Source organism: Ornithodoros turicata, chromosome 5 (genome assembly GCF_037126465.1).
Source record: "Ornithodoros turicata isolate Travis chromosome 5, ASM3712646v1, whole genome shotgun sequence".
In the NCBI taxonomy this organism is placed as follows: Eukaryota; Metazoa; Arthropoda; class Arachnida; order Ixodida; family Argasidae; genus Ornithodoros; species Ornithodoros turicata.
In genome coordinates, this window is record NC_088205.1 from 47488042 (window position 1) to 47512205 (window position 24164).

Genomic DNA, 24164 nt, shown 5'->3' on the forward strand with positions numbered 1-24164 from the left:
GAAAACGTCACACGAACAAGTCCGATCAGGAAGCGCAAAGGATGAAGGAAACCTAAGGAGGGAGCACCACCGTTTGTCTCCGAATCACGAAAGTGTAGTGGGAGTGACGACATATATAGTGCACGTCATATATATCAGGTGACCGGAGCCGAACAATCTGCAGTGAGACGTTGCCCCAACTGGAACAAACAATCCAGCTACCAGCGTAGATGGCGTAGACCGTCATAGATACGAGATACAAGCAAACGGACAAGTGATGCGCCAAATTTGTAGTCTATCGCTGCACGCTCCGAACTTTTAGGAGAGACAATTAAGCCACGATTAAGCTACAATTAAAGGGACTATCGCATCCGGGAACGTATGTGTGATACCGATAGGATAATGTTCGTCACCGTTTCAGAGTCAACTTTGCCAAATTTCTCTTCGGAAAACAGCTTAAATATTAAGTAATCGAGTTTTAAAGGTCCGCATTCCATCTGCAGCCAACACGATGATGACGTAAGCCAGGCACACGAATAGGTGCGCAGCGCAGGCGATTGTCTCCGAGATCGTCTGCTTGGCGTTCGCATCGCACTATACTAAGTGAAAAGTCCTCGGTAAATACGCTGGCTTTCGCTTACCAGTGTGAGTGCAGACGTAACCATGTTACGTGAAACAAGGCGTTACGCTCCTGACTGTACGAACACGTTCGACACTAACCAGAAACAACGTTCCGCGTAACAGAGAAGACGCCGCTCCCTAGCATTCCGCCTCGCTTCCCCGCCCGGCCGCCTGTCTGTCGGTTGCCAAGGCTACCAAGGTCCCTCCGGCCGCTCCGTGATTGGTATTCTCCATGTCATAGAGCGCGCAGTGATTGGCCTCGTCCGTGTGACGTTTCCGGAGAGGGAACCCCGGAATGCGTCGTCTGCTCTTGCGAAGCTTTATATCAAACTACACAGGAACAACGCTGCCAATTCGCGTCGGGTTTTCGGCGTTATTATCAGTGATGAACGCGGAGTAAAGCGGCGCTACAGTTTTGGGAATCGACTGAGATGGATGCTATAGTCCCTTTAAGCTGCTCTGGGAGCTGCGCCGAGCTGGGAGGAGAATTGTTTGTCCACGTTGTTTCCCCTCACCTAAACTTCCGGATTCGCGCGGAATGACGTCACGCTCACTCGTTATTTTTCTCGCCTACTTGGGAAGCGCCCTTTGCGGGTTCGACGAGGCGAGCGGGCGGGCCGCTACAACTCGCTGAGATCTGTGATAGGCTTATCGAATGTCGCTTCTGGATTAGCAGATGACGTGTTCGTACAGTCAGGAAGGTAACACCTTGTTCTACGCGACATGGTTGCGTCAGAACTCACACACATGAACGAAAATCGGTGTGTTTGCAGAGCACCCTTTCCTTAGTATTTTGCGATCGCGGGCGCGAAGCAGACGAGCTCGGACACAATCGCCTGCCTTGCGCTACCGTTGCTGTGCCTGGCCTACGTCATCAACATGTTACTATCGCTGGGGCTTCCTCTAGTGCAGAGGCAGTGCGAATCCTTAAAGCTTTAAATCTCGTTTATTTAATGTATACGCCGTTTTCGGAAGAGAAACATGACCACGTAGACTGTAAACCGGTGCAAAACATTACTCTATCGGTTTCAGGCACACGTGCGTGTGTACTCTCTATCATGCACATGTTTCCGGATGCGATAGTTCCTTTAAAGGGAGACCCCGGGACAATCCGAAACCATTATAATGGTTGTGTAAATAACTTCGATACATTCTTCCCAGGGTGTCGAACCGAAACGTTTTTCGTTCCGGTTCTATCGTAAACGGTCCGTTACAGGTTCTGCTCCGGAGCAAAAAAATAACGGTTCATACCGGTTTGAACCGGTTCCGCTTCTGGTGGGCATATTCATTCCGAGAAAAAATGAATGTTGCTAAATGTAAACCCGTTTATTCCGCATACATGGTATTTAATTTTAATAGGCAGCGGTGAAATTGGTAGCTCCTGGTTCCTGTAGGTGACTGTCTGTTCAAATCGGCTTCCTCCTTTCTTGAAGCGCATGATACAGACGGACTTGTTTGTCGTGATGTCATACGTAAAGTACTTTCTTACTGGATTGGTGCGATCGCGTCCATCCGAATGTCTGTTGCTGCTGACTAGCCAACAAGCACCACGGCATGAGTACGACGCAAATCGAGGAACACTTTCACTCACAAACGCGCTCGACGGCTCCGTTTTCTTTTCTTCGTGTCCTGTCCACAAAAGAGGCGCCACTTCGCACGCGCTTGCCCTCGCGGATACCGAAATGTATTCAACTTCGCCGCTCTCAGACAAGGGACGCGTTGCGCGACATTACCGATAGAGAAGCCGTTGAGCAGCCCCCTTGGATCGTTGTTTAGTTGAGTAGAGTTTGGGCGGATGAAATTAAAACGAACGCTACGGCACATTGGTAAAGAGTCACAACCGGTCACATGTACCTCTAAGTCTATGTGCGCGAACGATAAAACGTTACAAAGGGAGCCTAAGGGTCATAGTATACCGACATACATTCCACAGTAACCGTAACCCTCGTAAAGTATCCATGACATGACTTCAGAACACACGACGTCAATTTAATTCGCCTATTCGTAGCCCAAACTGGCGAAGTTTTTTTCTTGGACCGAAAACCGTTAAATAAATTTTTCGGTTTCCCTCCTGAGAGAAAAAAACGTATACGGTTTCGATTCCGTTCCGGTTCGCACCAAAATAGCGTTTTTCTTCGGTTTTCGGTTCTGGTTTTCGGTTGTCTCCGACACCCTGATTCTTTCGAAACGAGAAATATACTTGGTTTGGCAGTCCGGGACTCGTTAGTTGCCAAAGGAGCTGTGAAGCGCAAAACGTAGCCGAATTTTCTCAAGGTCTCACTCCTACCTCCTGTACCACGCGTGACGGCACCGGTAGTCTCCTGTGGGCCACCGGCTGTTTTTCGTGCACGCGCTTTGTAACTTCTTCGTGTCACATAGATGACCAGTCATATGCTCCCTCGATTTCGTTCGAAAATATTCGCCAGCGGTAAAAGCAAAATCTACAGAAAGCGGTACACGAGGAATACCGGTGAGGTGAAACCCAGTATTGCTGGACTCCTTTTCCGAGGAGGAGCGCATAACCATTCAAGGAAAATATTCCTTTTCAAATTATCTGTGTCACTTGGGGATGAGAAACTGTATTCCCTGAAACATCATATGGTACGGATTGACGTCGCACTGTTACCCCAACACGTTTTTGGTGCGGAATCTCCCTTTAAGTCTGATCGTCCGCTTCGTTCCATGCCGATGAATATGCTTCAGAGGTTGCATAAGTTGTTTGGGGGCATCTAAACTTCAGTGGTGCACAGTTGGCAGTGCTGCAAACAGCTCCCTTGCCTTGCGTTTGCAATCCGTTATGACGCACAGTACCGAGCATACGTCATCACTATAGGAACAACGGAAGAAACGTTCCACCCCGTAAGGGTGTTCCATATTCCGAGGTTCCGACGACCTTCCTCAGGCAATTAGTGATTGATTGATTTATTAGTGATCAGGCTTCAGGACAATTAGTGATTGATAGCTTTTCTTCTTACCGTAACAACATTGGTAATCATTATTTATTGATGATCGCGCGTTTAGTTGAGAATACAAGCTACAAAGGCTTCTAATTATCGCTGTGTCTTGGTTCGAAGCACCTCGAAGCTCTTCGGTTTTGGAGTGATGCAGGTGCCCTGCTGAGGGCAGGATTATCCGTCTTTTGACGTGATTAATAAACCAACCTTGTTATCTCTAGGCTTCCTGGCTTCTGCACTGTCCTCGGACGAAACTACGGCGCTGCTTACATCGTTGACTGCCCTTTACCTCGCACTTCTTGTGGGCGGTTAGTATGCTGCGAAACTCAGTTTTGCCCAGTGGCCAGTGCACATACATACATCTATTAAGTCATTCGTGACGCTACACAGATGTCGTGCGCGATTGGGCTCTTTGATGCGTAGATATACAACGAGGCAAATGAACAGTCGCATGCACAATTCTCGGACAGGCTATTATGCAGCCCCAACAGCTTTAAGACTAACTGGTGCATGAACAAATAAAGTTTACCTGAGCTACAAGTAACGTAACAGTGCTGTGCAATTTTAATGCCCTAGCATTAGAAGTGTTGTTTCAAGGAAAAGTGCCGGTGTCTATACGTGGTCAAAACGTGGAGAGGGAAGTACGCTGCGTGAGAGAGGAGGGCAGTGAAGAGTTAAGTGTAAGGGAAAGTAGGTCACGGAGCGGAAGCCAATGTACGCGCGCCGCGGCGGGTGACGTCACAAAGAGGAGCACGTCTGCGGAAGTTGTCTTCAGTGAAGACAGCTTCCGCAGACGTGATGGGCAAAATGACTCCTTAGTGAATCGATTCATTTGATTCAGTTTGTTTTAGTGATTCTTTCAGGGATTCTGTGACGTCACGACACCACGTATCGCAGTGACGTCATCAAGTCACGTGACCTCACATTTATTATAAAGAAAGAGTCAAGAGAAGAGAGGCGCGCTTCCGGCAGTCGCATGTTGCTGTGGTTATGTCTACTTGTTATAACATACTCACAATCACTCATAAGAAATGAAGAAACACGGAATAAAAAAAAACGGACGTGCAGAGAACAGTTTAATGTTTACGTCCCCACGTGCACATTGAGCTTTCATCGACTCAGCTACACTCGCTTTCGCGCCCTTGTCATATATACCAGTACTGTATCACACAGTAGACGAACCACCACTGCTACCTAGTAATTCAGATAATCGACATCGAATTCGTTAACATAGAATTCCCAGGTGCCTACTCACGTTCACACTTCACAGCCTACATGACCACCCTGCCTTCCAAACATATGCATGAAAATTCAGTCCGCTCACCGGCACAAACGCGTCGCTGAGAGGACGGCGGCTCACAGAAGATGGCACACGTCGACGAACATACCCCAACCTCGAACTTCAGCCTGGGACGCTGTGACTATGAGCCAACACCAAGTCCCTCACAACGAGCGCGGCAACGGTTGCACCCCCTTTTGAAGCGACGCGCCAGGGCTGCTTCCGTAATTAAGCTCAATGAGATAATTAACTCGTTAGGTGCCGAACGGGGGGGGGGGGATCCATCCCCGTGAAGGATCAGCAGAGGAACACGCAGACATCAGCAAACCAATTCAAGCCCCGTTCCCACTCACACGATCAGGAGCGGCCACATCATTCCGTGGATCACGGCACGAAGCGCGAACGAACAGTCCTAGAATATCCCGAAGAGAGCGAATCACACCATGAATCGGCGAGTCAGACAGAAAATTATCCCCCAGCGACCGGCGCGAAACGAACGGATCGGAAAACGATTCAGTGATCCCCACGAGCACAGCGCACTACCGAACTACCAAACCGCCCTCTATCGCAAATTGATCATTCGGTGAGCCGCACAAGCACAACCATACAAAGATTCTCCCTCAAACTCCAACGGTCCGAAGCAAACGGACTGCTACATGAATCAGTGATCTAAAACGCACAGCAAACGAGCCACTTCGACTCGAAGAGAGCAGCCGCGCAGCAGCCAGCCGTGATTCGTACGACTCAAACCACTCAAACTGAATGAAAAGGTTCAGACCGATTCACTTGATTCAGTCACACTGTCGTGCCCTCACCCAGACGCTGCCTCACCATACCACCATACGACCACACCGTGTGCGCGCATGCACACGTCACTGCGGATGCGTGCTGTGATTGTAGTTTTGCATTCAGAGATGCCGCCGCGCTGACCTCTGTCAAATGTTTTGAAATCAAAATGTTGGCTTTTTTTTGTAGTTTTTGAGGACCCTCATTGAAGGTCAATCAATGAACGAATCTTTTTAAGGAAGGTGCATCGATTCACTCAGTTCAAGCTACTGATCCGTTCACCAAGAACGATTCATTCATTATCGGCACATGGCGGCGCGTCAGATACTCGAGCGAGTCTGAACTTGCGGGTGTGCAACGCGCGTATGGGCTGAATGCAAGTACACAATGGTCTGTGAACCGAGTATGAGTGCCGTGCCAAGTAGGCGCCAAAGAAGACTGATTCTGAGCGCAGGCGACAAGCTACCGAAACCGATGAACAACGCAAGCAATGGCAGGCAGCGGATGCCGCTTCTCGGCGTCGAAAGCGGGCGAACAAGACCGAGGAAGAGAGAAAGCAGCGTTTCAAAATACGCCGCCGACATGGAAGAAGGCTTGCGCCCAGTCATGGGCAGTATCGAAGATACATGTATCTTCGATACTATCTTTCGATGAATTTTGTGTATCGGTATTGAGCTGAGAGTATCAAAACTGAGAGTATCGGAGTATCGGTATCAAAAATACATTTTTAGTGTATCGTGTATTTTAACGATACTCGATACTAAAAAAAGACGCAAATATTGAGGCTGTTGTGAGACTTAGGGTCGGCGGCGCTCGCTCAGGCGGTAGTACAAGCCAGGCCACAGCAGCGTAGGCATGTAGACCATAAATTCGCTCGAAGCTTACGTCCGCGTGCGCGCTCCATCGTCAAGGTAGCCGGGAGAGGAGGCCCTGGGCCGTTCTCTGGGACGCGCTCGTGGGCGCGCGCGGCTTCTAGTTGGTTCCAGAAAAATCTCTTCCGTCTCTTTCTACGGCGGGCGCGCCGAAAACGCTCGGCATCTTCCATAGCGGCCTTACAGAGGACCAACCTGCTTCTGGAACTGCGCTGCCCGATGTCCCCCTGCTCAGTGCGCAAGAGCACGTCCACTTCACTTGAAGTATGGATTCCACGTCTGTCATGCCGAAAGAATAGCCGCCTTCTTAGCTTGAGCACTGTAACCCGTTCTACAGCTCACAATTCACAACGGCCAACTAAGAAAATCAAGTATCAGCTATGGCTGACGAACTCCGGTGTGCCATCTTGGATGGAAAATATTTTACTATCGCGTCGTCTGATGGAGACCTAATCATATTGCCAGCCTTATTATATTGGGATTTCAGTGATGTAAACTTCGCTAATCATAACACCAGCTTTATTATACTCGGGATTTCAGTGATGTATCGAAATATCGACGATACAGTATCGAGTATCTGTACCGAAAATCAATTTCGGTTCTGTATCTTGTATCGGTATCGGAAATACAATTTTTGAGGGTATCGAGTATCGGTATCGAAGATACTTTTTTGAAGTATCGTGCCCAGCCCTGCTTGAGCCGCTGCTGTGGCTGTGTAGTTAGTGACAGTTAATGATAGTTAGAGGTGGATAGTGATAGTTAGTGGGTCGGCTGAATACTAACGCATTTCCGCTGCATTGATTACATTAATCGTCCTTCAATTTTTATGCCTAAGATTCATTTTCGAAAACGGCTTTTTGCCATATGTTAATAACCGTCCGGGATTGCACGACAGTTCGGTGAATAAGTGGACTATCCTATGTAGACTGTAGTAGACTATATGTAGGCAAATACATTAGCGTACATTAGCAATATGGCACTTGTCGAAAAATCCGGACAGCGGCGGGTTCCAGCCTCAGATCAGTTAGTCTTCACATTGTTCAAATACATTGTTACAGAGTTGTTTATACACTATAGGCGTTATAACCAAGACAAAAAGCAATACCTTTAAAGCGACCTGCGTAGCCTAGCGGGTAATTTAGTGTACAAATACATGTCTACAGTTAAGGCGATATGCGCAAAAACAAAAGACTCGAATAAATCTTTCACATATTACAGGTATTTCCTCGTATTTCCAGTTATATTTGGACGTTTTCTGAAAGTTGTTTTGTTGAAGTATAAAAGCGAGCGCACACACTGGGCACATTATTTAGGATTCTTACATAATCCAACCACCTTGAAACATCCTATCAGAACGCATCTGTGCGTGAATAAGAAGTACAATGACTTTTTGGAAATATGCAGCCTACGCAACACGAACTCAATTGAGACCTTGTCTGTGTTGTCGTTTTTTTTTTATTTATTTTTTTTGTCCCCTAGTCTCGGGTTTTTAAGGTATGGATCAGTATGAGAGACTGTACAGATACTTATTTTAGAATGGTTACCTTGCATCGCAAACTCAATACATTTTATTCCTTTGAGATTGAAACATTATGAGTAGAAACGCAAAAGCACGTACAGCGGGATATTACGTTTGGCCTAGAAGAACTGGTACGACAAAGTCTTCATTTAGTAGCTTGCCCAGTAAGCCCAGTTTGCTCTTCATTTTTCTCTTAGCCTTTTTATATCCATGCAGGTATCATATGGCCGCTACAAAGCATTCCAAAAATAATGCAGACCCTGAGCGAATTGGTCCCACAGACGCTGCCGGTGCGAGCCATGAGGGGAGTGATGATCCGTGATTATGGAGCAGGTGATCGACACGTTTTGCGAGGACTGGCCTCCAGCTTGATATGGGGAGTGATATTCTTTGCACTCTCCATTTTTATCTTCGCTCGCAAGAAGGCTTAATAGGAGGAGAACAGAATACTGGCTGTTAGACTGCAATAAAGTGAATAACAAATATATACATAAAAAAAAGATGAAGAAGGGGGATGGTATGCAACCCGTGTATGGACGTCGCTTCTGTGGTTTGCGGGAGGAGGGGAATCACACGGGTTACGTCTCATTTCGCCTAATCCAAGTTATCAGATTACAGCGGTGGCAGTGGTGAGAGGCATTAGGCGAAATGGGGCCGACGCGCAGTCGGATTAGGCAAAGCGGAACTGCCAGCAGGTGAGTGTTACTTACGCGTCCCGCTCCTCTAGTGATTGACATCTCAAATAAATCAGTGCGATCTTGCGTTGACACATTACGTAGTGTAAATCAAGGTGTGTGCGATATTGCACTTAATGAAACCATTATCACTACCGAATAGCACATTTTCGAGGGACTGGTTCCCCTACACACTGGACGCGGAATGCGATCTGCTACCACAATGTAAAATGGCGGGAACACACACGCTTTTCGTGCAACTCAGAGAATTGAACTTTGTACTAATGTAATGTTGAGTGTATAGTGTCCCTTAGGTGTCCCCTCGTTATTCGCCTCTTATCAACACAGATACACAACTCGACGTGGTAAATTTCGCGTAGGCACTTTTCTAAAGCAAATAGCAAAGTAAACACAGCAACTACAGGTTTTCCCGCTGATCTTAATCAATTTGTCACTCAATTTTATCCAAGCGCTAATGAACCCAGTCTGCCAAATACAACCCATGTCCCATGGACTAACGATTCCTCATACTGAGACGTCCTCAGGCTGTCTGGAAACCTCACAGTGATCAACTTAGTACGTATACGTGGGCCCTATTCCGAGCTGCTGTCGAGCGCCATCGACAGTATCGGCCAGAGGTGGGCATCCTCACGAGGGCAAATGAGGGTGAGGGTGCCCTCACCCTCACATCACCCTCACCTCACACACATTCAGGTGAGGTGAGGTGAGGAAAACTTCTCAAAAGAGAGATTGAGGTGAGGTGAGGAAAATGTTTCAAAAGGGATATTGAGGTGAGGTGAGGTGAGGTGAGGGAAATTTTTGAGAAGGAGGTTGAGGTGAGGATAATTTTTTGATAAGGACGTTAAGGTGAGATGAGTGAGGAAAATTGAGATTGAGGTGAGGTGAGGTGACGAAAAAAATTTGAGAGGGAGGTTGAGGAGATGTGGAGCGGCTATTTTCAATTAAGCGATCTCTTAAAAGGGCACCGGGAGCCAGCTTTTTCTATTACCAATGTAGCAGAAATGTTTTTATACTGTGAGCATAGGCTCTCCACACTAAAATGTGTTCGCTGTAAGCCCGTTATACCCCTGTCACACCGGCACTTTCGATCCGCATTGAGCCCATGCTAATCGAACTCAATGCGAATCCGGCGCTGCTACACGGACACGTTCGAGCAGGATCCAACTCAGATCCTGCTGAACCGGGTGTACCCTGTTACCCACTCTTAATAACAAAACTTTTTGAAATTCACGGTAAGAAATCCACCGTTCAAATTCCAATCCTTTGAAATCCAAGCTGTCAAAATAAATCACAATGGGTCTATGCAGTCGAGTGTTAAGCATGGTTTTACATGAGAAAATCAGTGTTTAAGAGGGTCACACTCCAGAATAACGAGTCTTTATGCAATTCTGTGTCATATTCAGCATGTATCGCTCAATTATTCATTAATTTCATTAAGTTACAGGCGTAAATGACTACGCGTATGAATACTAGGAAAACAACGCTTCAGCGGTTCGGCCGTTCGGCTACCATTGGGGACGAGGCTATTTGAGAAAATGGAGTAACGACGGAGCCGTATGGTGTTGCGGGATGTGCTGCATAAAAAGGATAATCACTGCAAGCTCTAATAAAGCATATGTTTCTTCTGCCGATTTCGTTAGGTATTTTTCAGACGTGTAACGACTTGGTGTGCTAACACGCGCGTGCAACTCATGAAGGAATTCATGGGTCAAGTGACATTGATGCAGTCGTAGCTGTTTTGGACAGGAAATCGGGTAGCGAAAAATGTCCAGGATGAGCAACATATAAAACGTACCGCAAAACTGCTGTGTCGACCATTTGTCACGACGGTAATCACGTAAACATCATGTAAACAAAGATGTGGGTTCGAGTCCTACAGCTGGCTAACCTTTTCAGTGACTTTCATCTTTCATCATGTAAACATCTCTCGCGTTCCTCGGCCTCAGCCTACGAAGAACCTCTAATGTTGTTTGATACGAGCCGCGAAAAGTGGTTCAGCAAGGTAAAACTGTGCCGGGAACACCATCACATGAGGGAGGTGTTTAATTAAATCACAGTGAAAGATAGCAAATGACTGTTACTGGTCATGTAGACAGCAGATCTCGTTCACCAACACATCAATGGATTGTATAAATAGTCTTCCTGTCAATGGACAACTGACATTTTCCTCCCGTCTACACTGAGCAATGTTGACCCAGAGCTTGCTTTTTGGATGCCACAAAACACTTCTCGCCAAGATGGTGCACTGTGACTCATGAACTTGACTCAATGGGGCATTTACAGCTCAGTGTCATTACCACCTGAGGCAAGTTGACTCTCTCAGATACTGTCACTGCAGTGCTGTAGAAGACCCAGAGTATATTCTGTGTCATTGCTCACACTACCAAGCTTTCCAAACTGCCATTTTCAGATAAAATTGCTTGGCCTGTGGCTAAATCAGCCCACGAATGCCTGCTCTTAAAGCTCTTTTGGCAATTTGGGACTCCATGGGACATTATTTCACACCACAAGCAGCTATGGGGTAGAGTATTGCCCCAGGCAATGAAACTCCCTGTCCATCTCAAAATAAAGTTGATGAACAACATCTGCAACTTCTGCGAGGTGGTTTAAACCACTCTTCTAACTACATGTTATATAAACAAAATACAGAAACCGACACTGCATATTTTTGTTTAAGTTTAATTTGTAGAAGCTTTCGCGTGGAGGTCCACGGGAAAGCTTGTACAAATTAAACTTAAACAAAAATCTTCAGTGTCGGCTTTGTGTATTTTGTTTGTGATCTACAGGACTTGACTCCCCTCTTCGTATACACTTCAACTACATGTTATGTGTAACCTAGGAATGCTGGTATGTGGGTGGAGTGGCTAGTTTGCCACAGTACCACAAATAGGAACACAAGTGGTTAGCAAAAATCTGCTACAGAACCTGGGCCAAGACGATGAGGACTTGGAATTATCACAGTTTTTAGTACCATGCAGAGGAAGATAGAGTAGAGTACCCTCAAATTTTGTACTACTTTTTCTGAACTACTCGTAATTATGCTGCAGCTACATAGGCAGCAGTTCAAATGCAACTCACAATTGCCAAAACTTCATGCTAGCACTCAATTCTTTTTACAAACTTTGGTTTGTGATGTGATGAATGTTTCGGTGACTTCCATAGGCCCGGTTTCACCAACTTTGGTTAACTGAAACAATATCAAGGGTTGCCAATTATTGAACTTAACATACACTTCTTTTTTTTCCATCGGTGATATGGTGAATATTTCAGTAATAACTCCTTTAGTGAAGCAGATAGTTTAATGACCGTTCATCTTAGTTCAGATGCTGAAAAGGTTGGTGAAACTGGGTCATTATGTAGCCTTTGTGTTCTGGTGCTGTGCAATGGTTTTTCGAGGGATTCAAACTACAAAAAAGGTTAATAATAAGAAAATTTCTTGGCAAACCTACCTACCTACATACATGTCCCGGACAGCACGTAAGAAACTCAACAGAATATAAATGTCATCATGACATTGGTAGACAGACTGATACCGAAACAAATCGGAAGGGGAGGGCTGGGTTCCACAAATGGGCAGTTGTTCGCTGCCTCCTCTTGAAAGAAAAGTAGGACCGAAAGTCGCGTGCTCTCTCAGAGACCACCGTAATCCCCTCAAGACCGTGCCTTTTAGACGCGAACTCGTCCCCCCTAGCTTTGAGCGTAGCTCAACTGTACCAAATTGGTGTCTCTGTTGAACAGTGCGATCTCATTTGTTTTTATGATGAAGAGTATGATGTCATTTGTACCGTTTCCAAGGCACTTTGTACAAGAGTTTTGTATGCCAGCAGCGTCCTGTCTGCGAAAGGTAGTTTTCGTGTCCACTTCATGAAGACAATTTTTTTAAGAGGCTTAGAGGATGCGTAACTACTGTGTGATTTCCACTAAATATCAGAAGAGAGGCGCACACCTAAATACTTGAAACCCTCAACTCAATTAATTGTAGGATCAAAATTACATGGGAATATATTGAGGTTGGTCTTGTTCACAAAAGATATCATTGCACACTCTGCAAAGTTCATCGGTAGTTGCCATGGCCTACATCAATCATAAACACTGCAAACCACTCATTGAGCGTAGTCAGTCCACGGTACGCAAAATGAAAAGCGTCATTGCCCATTGTGAACATGGCCATGCAACAGTGCTTGTGGCTTCGCATTTCTCACTAGTTTCTTTTATCACTTTGGTATGACATGATTAATGCTTTGCCAATTCAACACGAACATACTTTGTAACACTACTTGGGACTTTGGAACAACTTTGCAAAGCATATGTACTCGTATGCACTTTCTTTAATCGCTTCAGGAGTATTTCTCCCGTAACATGTCTCAGCAGATGCAGCATGTCATGTAGGTAACACAATTTTGGCACAGTATTTGCTTGATATGTCCAACAAGCAGAGATATCAAATCTTTGTGCCAAAATGGTGTGCCACGTGTCCGTGTAAAGACGAGTCGCTTAGATGGAATAGGTATAGCATCTTGATATTGAATGCAAGAAGTTAATGTTTGACAATATATACAGGGTTTCCCAGCTAAGTGTATACAGATTTTTTAAAAATATATCTAACACTTTTTCCAAGATGAAAGCAATTGCAATATAGCATATGCTGAAGGGCACTCCCTAGGGGGGCATTAGCAAAGTCCAAAGGCAATGTCGTAATTAACTTTCATTACTGAACTTGTTAATTATAAAAGCTACAAAGTTGTCCCAATGAGAACATCTGTTCCTTTCGGTCACCTGATATCGTAGCCGTTTCCAGAACAAAAATCCGTTCGATGGATCGCCCGCAAAAAATTCGTGAAGGAACGCCATTTTTTTCTTTATTTTGTTCATCGCGCTTCTTAGAAGACGCGTCTTTCCTTCATCCCCAATGTGAGAGGGAGAAAGAGCACACTATGGCCTCTCGCGTCCTGGAAAAAGATTAAAAGGAAACAGAACATGCAACCCAAGATAAAGCCAGTTCTGATAGAGTCACCAGATACATTTGTGTTTGTTTTGTTTCCGCAAGTTAAAGCTCGTCTTCGACGCATGAGGCGGCACTGTGCTCCTTCCCCCTCTCACATTGGGAATGAAGGAAATACGCGTCTGCGAAGATGCGCGACGAACAAAATAAAGAAAAAAATGGCGTTCCTTCACTAATTTTTTGCGGGCGATCTATGGAACGGATTTTTGTTCTAAAAACGGCTACGATATCAGGTGACCGAAAGGAACAGATGTTCTCATTGGGACAACTTTGTAGCTTTTATAATTAACAAATTAATTAATGAAAGTTAATTAAGACATTGCCTTTGGACTTTGCTAATGCCCTCCTAGGGAGCAGGGATGGGCAGTATTTAAATACATTGTAATTAAAATACTATTTAAAATATAAATACATGTATTTATATTTTGTATTTAAAACAGACTCGAAAAATGTATTTATAATTATATTTAAATACGAATTTTCGGGTATTTATTCTTGTAAATACTTTATAAATACTCTTAAATACAGGATATACTGACTCATATCTTAAAGTTGCACTGCGTTTGACCTTTCGGGAAGAAGGGCGAGTTTGGGGCGCAATTATGCCGGGATTGCGCTAGCATGCGCATGCGACAAACCATTTTAGATGGCGAGTTTTTCACTGTTGTTGCGGACAACGGTCGTGACTACCCGATTACATTGTTTTACGAAGCATCTTCGTCAAATTTAATACAAGCATTTGTTTATCGGCACCTGTGGAGATGCTGTTCTCCTTTGCGAATCTGATTGTACGGCCGAACAGAAGATGCCTAAAAGAAGCAGTCTTCGAGAAATTTCTAATATTAAAATCGCCACGATAATCTAACAAATAAATGCTATTCTTTCTTGCTGATTTGTCCTTATGATCATAATTATTTCTGTAATTCCAGATGACATCTTCCTCACAGTATTTATGGTAGTAGTTACGGTATTTAAATACAGTATTTATATTTTGTATTTAAATACTCATGTTGAAAGCTATTTATGAAGAGTATTTAAATACCCCTGTCAACAAAGTATTTTGTATTTATATTTAAATACTCAAAAAATGTATTTATGCCCATCCCTGCTAGGGAGTGCCCTTCAGCATATGCTATATTGCAATTGATTTCATCTTGGAAAAAGTGTTATATATATTTTTAAAAAATCTGTATACACTTAGCTGGGACACCCTGTATGTCATGGGTTAAATAGAGCAGTATATCATACACATCAGAAGAATGCCAACACTTCAGTGCTTTACCTTTACCTGTTATTCCAATGTTTACTCTCCCTTCTATTGGAATTATGTGTTTCAGAATCATTTTTGTATTATTGAATTTTAATTTGGCAATCCTTTCACATGTCTTGTGATAGACAGGTTAGCAATGTAAGCAGTGTTTATGTGCCTCTCAGAACCTGCATCTTTATGCAAAAATACTCCAAAAGCTGTGAGACGACGTAACTAGACAAAAAAGTAGAGAACTCCGACTTAACATAACAAAATAACAAGGTTTACTCAGACGTTTCATCCGTCATGCGACGGACATCATCAGTGCCAAACTGAATGAGAGATTGCACAACCGGTCGCTATTTAAGGAGATGGGAGTATTGTTCGGGGAGGGGCCACAGTTTTTGTTACAAACCGAGGGGTCACCGCGTATGTGCCAAGACCCTAGAAGCTCCCTGTGTCCCCATCTTTCTTCTCTCTTGTTATGTTAAGTTGGAGCTGTCTACTTTTTTGGTCTGCATTTTTATGTCTGAGGCTGTTTTTGTGACAAGAGGGCAAGGGTGCCGGCAACATGGCACATGTTCACAAAAATGCAGAAGCAGAGAGAGAGAGACACACAAAAAAATGTACAGTAAAACCTCCAAAGTCGGACACCTCCCTACCTCGGACAACTCCCCATGTCGGACAAGATTTCATGGCACAGGCAGGCTCCCATTGAAACTACATGGGGACGAAATTCTCTATGTCGGACACCTCCCTATCCCTGAATCAGGACAGGGTTTTCCCTGCTAAGTCGGACAAAACCCTGGCCAAATTACCTCAATCTCGGCCCATCTTTGCACCAAAGACTCAAAGTGAGCCAGTGGCCTTGACTTTCGCCCCTTTTTTCCCCTATACTGGTCTCAGCATTTTGTTGCTTTTGTTTTTCGAGTCCAAAAACAAGTGCTGTCAGTCCACATTGTAATTCTTTGTGTGAACACTTGTCTTCGGTTTGTCTAGAGCCTTTGAACGCGCACTGCACCAAAGCAATGAAAAGCAGGCTGACACTTCAGAGACATGTCCTCGCTGCTCGAAAAGCTCCAGAGGTAATGCCATTGAATGGAATCTGAACGGAATTGAATCTACCAAAATCAGTAATAATTATCAGTGAAGAATTGGTAGAGGTACCACTACCACCAGGTACCACGAAGGACCATAAATTGAAGAAGGGGGACATTTCTAGCAACACAGCTGTGATGAAAGATGAAAGTCACTGAAAAGGTTAGCCAGCTGTAGGGATCGAACCCACATCTTCTGTATTACCAGAAGATGTGGGTTCGATCCCTACAGCTGGCTAACCTTTTCAGTGACTTTCATCGTTGATTTCTTGGGCAATTTGAGGCTTTGTTTGTATCTGTCCCTTCTATGTTTGTTCCAGCCTCAGAACATCAGTTTCTCTCTTGTTCAACAGGTGCCGCTTGCGTCGATTTCCGTCGTATGAATGTGTGTATGAGTGAGCAAAATGTAAGAGTGAAAGGAGGGTGAGTGAGAGTGAGTGGCTGGTTTGTCGTCCCTTCAGATGACGCACCCCGAAAGTCACTGAAGAGGCGTGTTAGCTTAGCTCAATTGGTAGAGCCCTGGACCGGTATTCCAGAAGATGTGGGTTCGATCCCTACAGCTGCCTAACCTTTTCAGTGACTTTCATCTTTCATCGTTGATTTCTTAGGCAATTTGAGGCTTTGTTTGTATCTGTCCCTTCTATGTTTGTTCCAGCCTCAGAACATCAGTTTCTCTCTTGTTCAGCTGTGATCTTTTCCATTTTTTGTTTCCCTCATATTCTGTAACTCGGACACCTCTATAAGTGGGACACGCTTCAGCTGCACCGCGGGTGTCCAACATAGGAAGGTTTCACTGTATAGCATAACACAGTCCCAATCATTTTGTCGTGTCCTTTTTGCTGTGTCGTCTGCTCTACATTTGTTTGTTTTTGTGTTTTTGTTTTCGTGTGTAGTTTCTGGATTTTAAGCCCAAGAGCAGTTGCTGTAGAGGATGCTGAGAACATGTGAAGCATACATTTTCTCATTCTCACATTATGCTGTAAGCAGTGTGAAATACAACTCAAAAGGAATTTAATGAGAGACAACTTGTCACCAAGATCAGTGTGGGAACATTGCAAAGGAAAAATAATTCTAAACCATAATGGATTCCTATCCTATTTAATGGTACAGTATCAGATGAAAGTAATTCAAATAATATTATATAAGAAGTAACCGTGCAAATTATCAGTCAAACAGTGAAGCTGGCTGCAGTACACTACAATGTGTCCCATGTAGCAATATCAGTGTTTCCAAAACTGACTCATAAACCTTAGGGAGGCCGCAATAGTCAAAGCGGGGGTTACACCACTTGGCGAAAAGAAAAAGCAGATGAAGTGAACGCAATATGCGACAAAAACAAGGAAACTATCTCGCTACAACTGCAATATATTGAAGTTGTTTTTAAAAAGTTCAGTTCAGCGCACAGATATCAGCTGTCGCACACACAGCCATCCCGAAAACTATGCCCATCTTCGTTGATGCACCCACGAATCCACAGGAAGACCGCCGAGGCTTTCCCACTCGGATTAAGTATCTGTACCTTGAACTGTGAACAGTTTGGTGTACACTCCAGAAAACGAGAACAGCTGATTGCCGATTTCATGGGCGTGGCCATGCGCGCCGACAAGGACAGTTCAACAGAGGAGCAATTTGAACGCGAATGTGGCGCTAGTGGTAGGCGCAACAATTTGCACTTCAAACGCCGTAAAACCCATAAAGTGAGCAGCGAGGATGCTTGCTTGCTCATTTGTCATTATTTGGGCCTGTAATCCACATCAGGGTTCAGAAAGGCTGCTAAATGTCGATGGCCGGTGCAAGAAAAACGTGTTTGCAATGGGCACCGTGCACTAGCGAGAGGACGCTGCGGTCGCTTGATCGACAGCGCCACCGGTGGCGATTTCGCGCGTAACGGTCTGGTACTGACGCCGTATCGGCGCCTTCGCGTATGTAGCTTTGGTAGCGTACGGGTGTTTTCCCGAATTTTATATATCGGCTTTGGGGCTTTGGACTCATTAACCCGTGAGACTACTTGTGTGGAAGTGGTTTGTCACGTAAAATGTATGCGATGGGGAAGCCTTTTGCACGTGGAACATTATGTGTCTATGCACAATGTGTGACACGGTGTGTAGCGCAGACAAGCGTGTAGTATTCGTGGCCCATATTTACGTGAAGTTAAGTGCATATTTATCCGCAAGGGACTACCAATTATAGAGTACACATCAGACACTGGCTACGTCCAGTACCTGCGCTATGAGGACGCAAATCTCGCACTGAAGAATTCACAATAATACAGTCAACAACAAATTGGAATATACATTACGAAGGTAGCGGAAAAAAACGTTCTCGTTTCTTTCTTATGCATAATCCGTTAACGTGATGATGCACTGTGAGGATATGTTCCTTAGTCAAATTATTCCCAACCTTGCATCGCTCAAGTCGCCTTTTAGCCCTTCGTGCCTGCATTTGATGCACAGTTATAGTAATAAAAATCAATCAGTCAATCAAGATTGTTTCAGGATATAAATAAGGCGTGTTTTTGTTTGAAACTGGATATGTAATGATAATAATGTTTTATTAGTGCTAAACAACGACCACAGCGGCCTTAGTATAGGTGAACATAGCGCATCAGACACATTGTCGCAAATTGCAACATAGAAGACGCCAGAAATATCACGCAAAAGAAACGCAAAACATTAACTATGCTAAAAAATAAAATAAAAATGTCAATAATTAAGAAGAAACAGTGAAGTTGCTGTTCGACAAACGCACGATTACCTTTGTGTGTGTTTGCGTGTGCGTGCGCGGACGAATAGGAAGGAGCAAAGAACCACTTGTAAACCGAGATCACAAGATTTGGCAACGATAATAAGATCATAGGGACAGAATGCACGTACATAAAATGATGACGGCTTGCGAAACGCAGCTCGGGGAGGACAAATAACTCCCTGTGTTCGCATGCAAGCTTTATATTGTAGGAAGACGAGATCCAAATCCAGTCTTCGCCGACACGCAGCAAAATTAATGTCCGAGTAAAAGAGATAAATACTGTACGACATATGGCAGACACTAATTTTAGCCAAGCTCCACGATGTTCATTGGTCATTCATTGGTGTATTTCGCAACTTTTTCACGTCAGTTGCTGTGCTATAAGTCAGCATCGTGATGCTCAACTGGTCATTGACAAATATACTAAATGCAAGGAATGAGTTCTAAGTTCGAAACAACGGATTTGAGCGGCACGTTGGGTGGATTGCCGTGAAAGCGCTCTCTCAAATACGTGATCGGCGGGACGATACAGCGAGAAGGACGAAAACTTTACGGCAAGTTGCCTCTCGTTCACAGTAACTTGGTTGTCGTGGCAGATTACCACATATAATTAGTTTCCATTTTGTCTTCTCCTTTGACTTTCTATGCAGGCAGCTTCAAATCGCTCTTTTCGAACGGCGAAACTAGCACAGCACTGCTAGACGCTGCTGGCTGGTACCAGGGCATTACGCCGCGTTTCCCCTCGAGGGGCCGCTGCCGTCGATAGAAAACTCTAGCGCACGGTGCCCATAGAGAGAAACTGATGTTCTGAAAGATGAAAGTCACTGAAAAGGCTAGCCAGCTGTAGGGATCGAACCCACATCTTCTGGATTACCGGTCCAGGGCTCTACCAATTGAGCTAAGCTAACACGCCTCTCCAGCGACTTTCGGGGTGCGTCATCTGAAGGGACAACAAACCAGCCACTCACTCTCACTCACCCTCGTTTCACTCTCACATTTCACTCTTACAGAACATCAGTTTCTCTCTTGATGTTCTGAGGCTGGAACAACAATAGAGTGTTTGCAATGTTTTTTGTCCCGTTGCGGTTCAAAAGAATATATACCTTTTTTGTGCTTTCTTCCTCTCTTTTCTTTCTTGTTTTTTTTTTCTTTATCGTTTTTTACTGTTGTCGGTTCGTTCCGGAGCCCTAGCTTGGAAAGCTGCTCCTGTTTAGTTTCCGTATAAATCGGAATGTGGGGGCAGGGGGAACAGTCCACCGCTCCTCGAGTTTTCACGGTGCTGCCCCCCCCCCCCCTTCCCGAATTTTCCCTCCGAGGACCTCTTTGTATGTGCCGTACTTCTCAATCTCTAACTCCATATCCCGCAATGCTCTTGTTCAGGTCAGGTTAGGTTGGGTTAGGTTTGGGCTCGCTCCCCCTTGCCGACTTCCGAGTTAGTGCGAGCGAGGTATCTCCATAATGGAAAACCTGAAACGGTGCACTAAAAACAAATGTCACCTCTGTGGATAGTAATTTGAAGCATACAGATGAAGGATTCATCTCATATCTAAACCGATTGCCAGCAATTCTGCTCTTTCTGTTTCTCGAAAGAAAGAAAAACAGCTTCATAAAAATAAAAATAAAATACATCTTAGTGAATTATGGAAATTAGAATGCCAAAATACCTTGCAGATAAGGTTTTCCTCCACTCGCATACGCGTAAGTGCGAAACTAATGTACACGTAGTCCTAGTTGTTTTATTTTAAAAAAAAATCTCTATGAAAAATGGCTACGACCACGAAGTATGCCTTTGTGGCACCCCGTTTATTGTGTGTGTGTGTGTGTGTGTGTTTCAGCTTGGACAAATTTTTATCAAAAAGTCACGAGAGCACGTCATTTTCACAGTTGAGTTCTACCGGCGCGTATCTTTTCCAAGAAAGACTATAATGACTAATATAAGGATGACTAATCAATTAAATTCATTAATTAACTCTAATAAGGACGTCTTGAACAAAAGCCAGATATCGATATGGGAGGCTGTCCTAGTTAAAATCCCCACCACGTTTAAAAATTTTGAAACACGTACGTGTATTAAAATATCCATCCCTGAATTTTGACATGCAAATACCCCAAAACCGAAACCGTGGCAACCACGTTTGGGGGGGGGGGGTCTTCACGGTACGGGATACTTCTGTATGTCAACTGCGGTCGCAACTATATTGTCTTGGCTCGGAAACCGTATGTTTCTGGAACGCAGAGAGAGGAAAAAGGAATCACAAAACACGGATACTATACTTCTCCTTAGGGAAGCGAGAGATTTATTGACTCTACGTTGCACTAGTGTCAGCGCGCTGAGCGGTTGAGCTGGAATTAGAATTAGAATTGGAAATGAATCTAAAATAATAATACTAAAAAGAAAAAGAATGAAGAAGCGTTATCTGAGCTGATCGAGGTCGGTTCACTCTGGAAATTGTTGCACCGACGACTAGCGCCACGTTCGAAGTTACATCCTCTGTTGAACTGTCCTTCTCGGCTCGCATGGCCGCACCCATGAAATCAGCAATGAGCTGTTCTCGTTTTGTGGAGTGTGCACCAAACTGTGTGTAGTTCAAGCTACAGGTACTTAATACGAGTGGGAGAGCTTCGGCAGTCTTCCTGTGGATTCGTGGGTGCATCAACAAAGATAGGCATAGCCTTCGTTATGGCTGTGTGTGTGACAGCCGGTGTCTTTCTCCGTCTGTTACGTCGCGAGACAACTGAGATCACCGTCTGTGCGCGCTCAGGAAGCTTGAAATCTGCCCTGATACATATACAGTAATATATACCTTCAATATACGCTGATACATATATGGTCAATATATTGGTACTTGCTCCACTGCAATCTTTCCCGGAGTTCACAAGAGACAGTGTTTGTGGATTTATGCCTTACATTTAATCTATCGCAGGTCGTTCCACATCCTACCCGAATAACTCATGCCACACAGTCAACCCTTGACTTGGTTTTAACCTCCCATCCTGAGCACATCACTTCCTTGCATGTCACTGATGGTCTCAGTGACCACAAGGCCATTTTCTTCGATATCTCTTCAAGTCGTCCAAATGTTCGTAAATTCAACGATAAAACCATATATGACTACGCTCGAGCTAACTTCCAAGCCATCAACGAGGGTCTTGGCTCTGTATGGAAATTCCTTTCATGGCACCTCGCCTCACTCCATTGAGGATAACTGGTCCCTCTTTCGTGACAACATAAACTACCTTACCGAGTACCACGTTCCAAAGATAAGAGTGAAATCTTATGATCACAATCCTTGGTTCACGAAAAGTCTTAAAATCTTGCTAACCAAGAAAAAGCGTTTACTCAGGAAGGCAAACCGTCTTGGCGACGACGTATCATGGGCTAAATTTCACTGTGAATGGGAGTACAGGCGCTCGATCAAGGAAGTGAAACATAAGTTCTTTACCATCGATCTCCCGTCTCTCTTGACGAATAAACCAAAACAATTTTGGAAAATTTTATCTCAAAATCGCCAAAATCCCACCTTATCAGTCTGACACCCGCTGACAACGACTGGGCCAACGCTTTCGCTTCCTTGTTTTCATCCGTTTTCAACACCGATAACGGGTACACCCAAACTCCATTATCAGTAATCGCCTCCTCACCTGTGGTCCCCATTCATATCAGCACTCATGGCATTTGTAAAATCATTGAGTCACTTAAGCTGTCGTCAAGTGCTGGTCCGGACTCTATTAACCCGAAGGTTCTATACAACACGAGATCTATTTCCAGCAAGATTCTATGTTGCATATTTACTCAGTCACTCCAAGATTCTGCTTTACCGCAGGACTGGAAGACTGCGAAGATTGTCCCTGTTCACAAATCAGGCAGCTGCCACATCGTTAATAACTACCGCCCCATTTCAATCACTTCTATAGTATGTAAAATTCTCGAACACATACTCCAACGTAGTTAAGTACCTTGAAGAAAAATGCTTCTTCTATCCCTTGCAGCACGGGTTTCGAAAGCTCTTTTCGTGTGAAACTCAAGTAGCCAGTTTTGTTCACGACATCTTTCTCCACGCGGACAATAATCATCAGACCGCTTTCTTAGACTTTCGCAAGGCCTTCGATATGGTGCCGCGCTCTAAGCTTCTATACAAACTCTATCTGCTTGATCTCGACCCGTATGTCATCCGTTGGATAGCTCAATTTCTGACTAATCGTACGTTATTTGTTATTTGCAACAACCACCTATCCCCAAACGCACCTGTGCTTTCTGGTGTCCCTCAGGGTTTAGTCCTCGGCCCTCTCCTTTTCCTTATCAATATAAATTTCTTCAGGCATATCTTCCACGATTCGTCTCTTTGCTGACGACTGTGTAGTGTACGGGCAAATCCTCTCTCGTTCTGACCAACTAACCTTACAAAGCGACCTTTCACTAATCCGGCGTTGGTGCAATGAGTGGCAAATGCCTCTGAACATTGCAAAGTGTCGCATTTTGTCGTTTTCTCGAAGACGGGTCTCCTGTCTTCCTCCCTTCCCCTACACTCTAAGTGATATCACATTAACCCGAGCAGATTCTTACAAATATCTTGGAATCCACCTTTCCTCCAACCTAACTTGGAACGAGCACATCAACCACATAATAACTAACGCTTCTCGCTCCCTAGGCTTTGTTAGACGCACCCTCAGGTTGGCGGCCTCCATCTTAAGCTCCTAACCTTCACGGCTCTTGTACGAAGCAAGCGGGAATATACATCACCTATTTGGGACTCTCCCCAAAAGTATCTCTGCGACGTCATAGAAGCCATCTAGAATCCGGCTGCCCGTTTCATTTCCAACGACTACTAATTCGATACCTCTATAACCGCATTAAAATCAAATCTTAATCTCGACTCACTCGAACATCGTCGCCGTCTTGCCAAGTTAGCCCTTTTCCATAGGTTCTTTTTCATCTTGCCACCGCAACAATCGCCCATCACCCGCCCGAGTGTCATTTTTCCTCGCATCGACCACACTAATAAGATCACACGCTTTCATTGTAATACCAATGCATTATCCAGACCATTATTTTGTTCAACTGCCATCGAATGGAACAACCTCCCATCACCTCTCACAACTATTACCGAGCATACAGTATTTTCTAACACCCTCTCCCGTTCACTCCACCCACAAGACCACCACGTTTGTATATCAGTTGCTATGAATTTTTTCTCCTCCCCCTTATCATATTTGTTAATTATCTGTACTTATGTGAACGAACTCTCTGTTTCACGCTTTAATACTTGTTTTCATATAAGTTTGTACTGTCGTCGTTTCTTTATTTTCCTGTTTACTTACTGCTAATTGTGTTGTTCTTTTTTGCTTGCTTGTTTGTTTCTATCAAG

At 44.5% G+C, this 24164-nt stretch overlaps 1 protein-coding gene across 2 annotated transcripts in view; it reads left to right on the forward strand.

The window, feature by feature from the left end:
• Positions 1-8495, forward strand: part of LOC135394429 (ABC transporter G family member 20-like) — a 383626-nt gene extending 375131 nt beyond the window's left edge. For both annotated transcript variants that reach the window (XM_064625169.1, XM_064625170.1), the window contains 2 exons: positions 3776-3862; positions 8227-8495. In XM_064625169.1, the coding sequence (XP_064481239.1) occupies positions 3776-3862; positions 8227-8441 (302 nt within the window). In that variant the 3' untranslated portion in view covers positions 8442-8495. The remainder of the gene's footprint in view (positions 1-3775; positions 3863-8226) is intronic.
• The last annotated feature ends 15669 nt before the right edge of the window (positions 8496-24164 follow it).